The sequence below is a fragment of the Urocitellus parryii genome, chromosome 1 (assembly GCF_045843805.1).
Source record: "Urocitellus parryii isolate mUroPar1 chromosome 1, mUroPar1.hap1, whole genome shotgun sequence".
Taxonomy (NCBI): domain Eukaryota; kingdom Metazoa; phylum Chordata; class Mammalia; order Rodentia; family Sciuridae; genus Urocitellus; species Urocitellus parryii.
Window position 1 is genome coordinate 150,181,650 of NC_135531.1, and position 7,591 is coordinate 150,189,240.

Consider the following 7,591-nt stretch of genomic DNA (forward strand, 5'->3'; position numbering starts at 1 on the left):
TTAGAAAATTCTCCAATGAGAGACGCTTAGGGGTAGGGGCGTGGCCTCAACAGGGCGGAGAATTCGAGTCCTTATAATAGGAAGTGTGCGCTGATTGGCCAAGCCTTTTTGCCTCTATGGACCAGCCCTCTTTGGACTACGGAGGCCATCCATCAAAAGAACCACACCAATCAGCGGCAAAAGTGCTTCCCCCGCGGGAAAGGCCCGCCCTCCAATATATCACTCCGGAGGCCAGGCGTGGCCCCTTCGGCTCGGAGCTGACCCTGAGGAGTGCAGAGGCGTCTCGGCTGCGTTGCTGAAACCACCACCCGCAGCTCCCCCTCCCCGGGCCTTTCCAGTCTGTCTCTGGAATCCCCTCCCCTTCGCGATCTCTTGGATTTGATATCCTGGGGCGAAGTGGGAGTTAGGCCCGGGGAGGGTGGTTACTGCTGAGGAGCCCCCGTCTCTGTCAAGGTGAGCTGAGTGGGGTTTCGGGTGACTCTCGGGCGGGTGGAAAGCAGGGTGGAGGCACGCGCGGAGGGCTAAGTCTGGCCCGCGCCCTAGTCCTGAGAGTGTGTGCACAAGCCCAGGCTAGTCTGAGCCTGGAGGGGCGGAGCTGGCTCAGTGCTCCTGAGGTGTCAGTCCCAAAGACCACTCCAGGATCCTAAAGGTTGGACCCCTGAAGTTAGTGGTTCAACCCTAAGGTGTCCTGCCTTCCCGTCGTTAAATTGATGTGAGGCTTTAGTTAACTTCCGCGTATCTAGACTTAACTGTTGCGGGGTCTTAGTTGTATTATGCACAGTTACAGTAATTCCCAGGTTCATCTCGCAGACTAGGTTACCGCACCCCGCCCCGCCAGCCTACTACGTGCCCCGCAAAGCACCCTCTCCCCTCATAATACTGATAAAAATCAGTAGCTCCGTGCTACACTCTTTAATCATCTTGTGTAATCGTTACAATCAGATATTGTAACCTTCATCTTAGATGTGGAAATGAGCTCATTATTGTTCAATGATTATTAAGCATCTACCTATGCGATAAGCTCTAAACGATTTCATTTTAATCTGCATAGGTAGACTTGTGCAGGTAATAACCTTTTTCCCACTTTACATAAAAGTTAAGGAAAATTAAGTAACATGAATGGTTCACATTGTTAATATGAGGCACAATACATGCTACTTACTGTTCGATCCCAAAGTTTTGGTATCCTGCCTTACAATGTCTGTTCATTTGTTATCCATTGTCAGTAAGCAACTTGCACAATATTTCTTGAAGACTTACATTTTTAAAAAATGTATAGTTCTTGTGTTCTAGAAACTCAGAATTTACAATGTGACCAACTTGTAGAAGCGGGCAGGGGAATGTAACAGCGCTTTGCAATGATTTAGATTCCCTAGCCCCATTGAGAGAGGGAAGATATGTACTATAGAATACCTCTTTGCACAATGCAAAGATAGCCAAGGAAAGCAGAAAGAGCTACTGTTACTCCTAACTGGGATTTGTTCTATATATAGATGATAGAGGTACTGACAACAACTGACTCTCAGAAACTGCTACACCAGCTGAATACCCTGTTGGAACAGGAGTCTAGATGTCAGCCAAAGGTCTGTGGCTTGAGGCTAATTGAGTCTGCCCATGATAATGGCCTCAGAATGACTGCAAGACTAAGGGACTTTGAAGTAAAAGATCTTCTTAGTCTAACTCAGTTCTTTGGCTTCGACACGGAGACATTTTCTCTAGCTGTGAATTTGCTGGACAGATTTCTGTCTAAAATGAAGGTATGTTTAAGCTATATTACCCTGAATATTTCTTAATTTTGTTCATTGTGTTAGAGATGTAGTTGCTAGCTTCTGCCTGATACTCATAAACTTTTGTATATTCAGCAAATAACCAAAACACTATAGGAATTTTGTGCACTACTGTATTAGATGCTTCCTTATCATAATCAAGAATAATGTATCATTTATTAGTTATATTCTGAGATGGAAAATAGCCCAATATCAAATAATTGCAGAGTCTTCATGACAATAGGATTCATTTTTACATAATTATAAAAGCATGGACTATAATTTGTTCTCATTCAGACCCCAGTATTTCCCCTTCACCTCTTCTTCTCCCCATCTGTTCCCTATTCTCTACTGGTCTTTCTGCTATTTATAGTTTTTTTAAATTAGTGTGTTGTGAATGTACATGATGGTGAGATTCACTGTAGTGTATTCATATATGTACACAGGAAAGTTAGGTCAGATTCATTCCACTATCTTTCCTTGTCCCACCCTCCTCCCTTCCCTTATTTCCCTTTGTCTACTCCACTGATCTTTCTTCTATTCTTTTTTTAAAAAAAATCTCCCCCCAACACCCCCTCCCCTATTTTTTTGATTAGCTTCCACATATCAGAGAAAACATTCTGCCTTTGACTTTTGAGGACTGGCTTATTTCACATAGCAAGAGTCTCCAGTTTCAATTCATTTAACCTAGGTTGGCTCCATAGCTTGGCTAGTGTGAATAGTGCTTCTGTATTCACAGTTGTTTTTTAAATTTAACGAAGTTTGTTAAAGGCAGAATGCTAGATTATGATTAAGAATGAGGATATATTTCTCTACTAATCATAACAAATTCTAATTGTTTTAACTATTTCAGTTTCAAGAAGTATCATTTTCCAGGAGTATGGGTATATAGTTATTTCTCTGTAAGACATCCGTGTGTAGCTTTCAAGCTTAAAAGCTTAACTGTTAAAAGTACATCTGCCTTCCCTGTACCTACAAGATCACTGGATAATGTCAAAATTAGAATGAAACTCACATTTTAGTCTTTAGTAGCTAACACAATGCATCATGTATAGAAAGAATTCGATATTTGTTGAAATGAATGGTTGAAAAACGTATTAAACAACTCTTTAGACACCATGTGTGGGCACTACCTTTGAATCTGTGTTTCACAAAATGAAGAGTATAGAGCTGTCCTTCAAATATAATAGTTTTATGTGGGAATGTTTCTACAGATAATCGTCATAGGAGAAGTCATAGTAATAAGAAAATTAATTGGGGCTGGGGATGTGGCTCAAGCGGTAGCGCACTTGCCTGGCATGCGTGCAGCTGGGGTTCGATCCTCAGCACCACATACAAACAAAGATGTTATGTCCACCAAGAACTAAAAAAATAAATGTTAAAATTCTCTCTCTCTCTCTCTCCCTCTCTTTAAAAAAAAAAAAGAAAAAGAAAATTAATTATGCTTTAAAAGAAGTGTACATTTACTGTTAAAGGCTTATAAGAGAAAAATTTAAAAATTAAAATTTTTTTCAAAAATGTTCTAAGAGAACAGAGATATTGATTAAAACCTTACAGTTTCACACTGTAGACATTTAGAAAATGACAAATACATAAAAAGGATTTGTTGTAGATTGAAATTTATAGGCAAAGTAAATGGTATGTGTTATAGTAGTATTTTTAAAATATTTTTGATTACTGCAAAAACAGTGTGGAAAAAAAATATAACATCCTGGAAGGAAAATTGTGTATAAGCTATAACATGTTTGAGTACTTGTGTTAAGTCATTGACCAGTTAAAGTCAGAATTTTGTTATGCTGAAGCTACACATTGTACTGAAAACTAGTTATATTGGTCAAAAAATAGTTCCAACAGGGATACATAGTGTTGACAGGCTTACATTTTAGGTATAATGACTCATAATGATGAGTCTGAGTTCTATATTATTCTTTATTCTATATTAATTGAAATATGATAGACGCATCGGCTTGGTTTTTGTTTTTAGGTACAGCCCAAGCACCTTGGGTGTGTTGGACTGAGCTGCTTTTATTTGGCTGTTAAATCAATAGAAGAAGAAAGGAATGTCCCATTGGCAACTGACTTGATCCGCATAAGTCAATATAGATTCACAGTTTCAGACCTGATGAGAATGGAAAAGATTGTATTGGAGAAGGTGTGTTGGAAAGTTAAAGCTACTACTGCCTTTCAATTTCTGCAACTCTATTACTCACTCATTCAAGAGAACTTGCCATTTGAAAGGTATGTGCACTTTGTTTTGAACAAATGAACTTTAGAAATTTGAATGATAGTCTATATATTGCATAAAATCAATATTTGTAACAGTGTAGCACCTAATTCAGATTTAAGGAAAAGAACATTCAATAGGTACAGAAATAGATTAAAATGAAAATAAATCTTGATATTTGTAGCAAGATTCTGTTCATTTTATTTATTTTTGGCTCAAATCATTTAAAACTCAGGTTAAAAACAATGTCTCTGATTAAAAGGGAAATTTCTTTTACTTCAAATGACTTCCTATGATAAATGTGCGTGTTGTTTTTAAAAACAGATTTCAATATTTTTAAAAAAATTGTTCCTGACTAGATATAATAAAATCACTTCCATTTTCTTTTTAAAGGAGAAATAGCCTTAATTTTGAAAGATTGGAAGCTCAACTTAAGGCATGTCATTGCAGGATCATATTTTCTAAAGCAAAGGTAAATATTTTATAAAGAGTAAACATTTATGTAGATCTGTTTTTATATTTGACATTTACATTATATTTATTTCTTTTCAGCCTTCTGTGTTGGCTTTGTCCATCATAGCTTTGGAGATTCAAGCACAGAACTGTGTAGAGTTAACAGAAGGAGTAGAATGTCTTCAGAAACATTCCAAGGTATGTCAAGGTCATAGCTTAAATCCTATTAACAACTGTGAAAGAAACTTGACCACTTGTACTATCTCCTGAAATAAAATGTGTTTATTTGAAACTTAAGTAGCTAGCCTTGAATCATTTTTGACAAGGAAAGACACATGTTAGTAGGCTGTATTTGTTACTGTAGTTAAATACAAGACTTTATTTTAATTCATTAATAACTTTTAAAATTTTATGTGCAGATACATGGCAGAGATTTGACCTTCTGGCAGGAGCTTGTATCCAAGTGTTTAACTGAATATTCATCAAACAAGTGTTCCAAACCAAATGTTCAGAAGTTGAAATGGATTGTTTCTGGACGTACTGCACGGCAACTGAAGCATAGTTACTATAAAATAACTCACCTTCCAACAATTCCTGAAACGGTTCCTTAACTGGCAAATATGGTTGTTATTCTTCATATAGAGAAATTTTTCCAATGACATAATTTTCTTCTACAATTGAAAAATTGCAATATTATTTTCAAAATAAGCAAAATGGAGTTGGAATAGTAGAGGGAAAAATGACATTGATCTAGTCAGCTAATATTTGAATGCATTTACTACACATAAGGTGCAACACCCTTAGAGAAAGGAATTATCCAACCTCTAATATGTTTGTTTCACTTAATGACCATTTAAATTATCAGCTTAGAAAACATCGTCAATGATAGATAGTCCAAATTTGTAAAGTAGCACTGAAATAGGACCCCCCCCAAAATCATCTTGCAGTATGCATAACCCAAGCTTTAGCTCATTTAAAGTTATACAAGCCTAAGTAGGATAAGAGGACCAAAAATATCCATTAAAACAAAACAAACAACAAACAAAAAACCAATTTGGCCCATATTTTTAAAAAAATCATACTTAAAGAGTAATATAAGGAGATGATCTCTGCACTGGGAAATTGCCAGTGTATCATTGTTATAGCAGTTGAACTACTAGGAAGTAATTAGATGATAAAAAATGTAAACTTGGCCACTGCATATGTTATATATTCTTGTCATCTAAATTTCTTAACTCACAGTAATGATTTATCTTTTTTCTATTAAAACAAAATGTTAATATTTAACATCTACATATGATTATGAATCTGAGAATAATGAACAGTTAACTTGTAGTAATAATTAGGCAGACTTCTGCTAAGTTGGGATTTTTTTTGTTGTTTTGGTTGTTTACTTAAGGTCTATTTCTGTAGCAATAAAAAAACCTCTTCTCTTGAGGCCTTTTCTCCAGAACCCTGAGATGTGGATTCCATAATGTTATAATGAATTTAAGCTATAAAGCCTAGCAGAATGTTCTCGGACTTAAAAAAAACTGTCTAATAGTATGATGTAGTAAAATACTGTTTAGATTAAATTAACCTGTGAAGCATTCAAATGAAGCTAAAGGCAAAAATGTGAAACAGTGATTATAAGCATGGGAAGGTAAACTGTGAATCTTCATTTCCTACATTGATTTTTCTGTACAGATCAATATGTTGTATTTAGGTGGTACTGAAATGGTAACCTACTTAAATTATCAGATTTACATCAAAAATGAACATTTCACAAAAGCACTTTAAGGCAAGATAAGGGTTAATAGTCTAGGCAATGTAAATTATTTCTTGGCACCTATAATTCAAGTAACAGATAATTCAGAGATGAGGGTTCAATGCTATATGAGAATTACATTTAAATTTGAGGGCATTTTATATAAAGCAAAAATTATAGACCTAGTAAATTTGGCATAATCATTATCTTTAATATTTCTTCTAGAAACAGGTGATGTTTGTATTCATGATATAAAAACTTTTACATAGAATTTACTGCCTCATTAAGAAAATGTTTCTATTATATTAGTAACTCAAAATAAATTAATACTTCGAAAACTTGCTTTACCCTGTTAAATTTAGGCCAGATAAAGCACTCCCCAAAGTTTTTACTACAGACAACTGCCATTGCTTCTAATGTAAAATTTTGTTTAACCCATTATGTCCCATCATTCTATATACAAGGCACCTATAAAAACCTATAGAATTTTATAGGAGCCCTATAAAACTCCTTCATTTTTAGGTGTCCTGTATATAGGATGGGATATAATGGGTTAAGAGAATATACTTTCACAAATGCCCCTATTGTGTCTTATGTAGGCAACTTCTAATCATGAGATCTCTGAGGTAGTGTTCCCTATTCTCCAGATCAGCGTGTGAATATAAGGAGACATACCATGTTAAAGTGTTGTAAGCAATGATTCAGTGTAGTGTGTAGCCTGAATCTATCCAGAAAGGCTGTAACCAATTTTGACAATGTTATGGATATATAAGCACTGAAAAATAAACCAAAGAACCACAGTTTATTTTATCCTTAACTTTTATAAGGTATGTCAAGGATAACTTTTCAGTTTTCCCAAAAGATTGATATTTCAATATTTTGAAAACATCAATGTTAATTTTGAGTTGACAGATGTAACCTAACAAACTACCATTATGTTTGGTACTAAGGAATATACCTTTCAATAAAATTATTGAAATGCAATCCTTTGCTGGGTGGTTTTGTTCCTTTTCTGATTATTTTAGCATAGTAATAAAATGATAAAAATGATAAAAGATCTGTCTCTATTTAGTATATTGAAATTTTTTACTAAAGATACATTGAAGCAGAAATTAAAATCTCTTTTAATGTACAGCCATTACCTAATTGACACTTTGTAATATTTTGATACAAGTTAATGTTCAATGCATTAAAAAGATGTTTGTGCAATATTAATCACTTTTGTCGTTTAGATTCATCACTGCTACGGATGTAGATTCCACCCACCTGAAGCTTTTTGGTTCTGAGAAAAAAGAAAAAGGTTTATTGCTTTGCAGGCAACATGGGACTCCTGTCCCGAAGACTGTGATTCCCCCACCCCAATTTTTGTGCAAACCCTCTCAACTTAATTAACTAGCATTC

The 7,591-nt window shown here is 35.3% G+C and overlaps 1 protein-coding gene across 1 annotated transcript; it reads left to right on the forward strand.

Annotated features, from left to right (window-relative positions):
* The first annotated feature begins 232 nt into the window (after window positions 1-232).
* On the forward strand, window positions 233-7,174 carry Ccng1 (cyclin G1). The gene is made up of 6 exons (XM_026395370.2): window positions 233-453; window positions 1,494-1,757; window positions 3,751-4,004; window positions 4,384-4,462; window positions 4,543-4,641; window positions 4,863-7,174. Exons 2-6 carry the CDS (start codon window positions 1,494-1,496, stop codon window positions 5,052-5,054), a joined length of 888 nt encoding a protein of 295 aa, XP_026251155.1. The 5' UTR covers window positions 233-453; the 3' UTR covers window positions 5,055-7,174.
* Window positions 7,175-7,591: the final 417 nt, after the last annotated feature.

Excerpts from the sequence above, each read along its gene's own strand:
- Ccng1 (XM_026395370.2), top strand. The coding sequence starts at position 1,494 with ATGATAGAGGTACTGACAACAACTGACTCTCAGAAACTGCTACACCAG. Across the intron at positions 4,005-4,383 it reads GAGAACTTGCCATTTGAAAG|GAGAAATAGCCTTAATTTTG; the intron begins GTATGTGCACTT and ends TTCTTTTTAAAG. Across the intron at positions 4,463-4,542 it reads TCATATTTTCTAAAGCAAAG|CCTTCTGTGTTGGCTTTGTC; the intron begins GTAAATATTTTA and ends ATTTCTTTTCAG.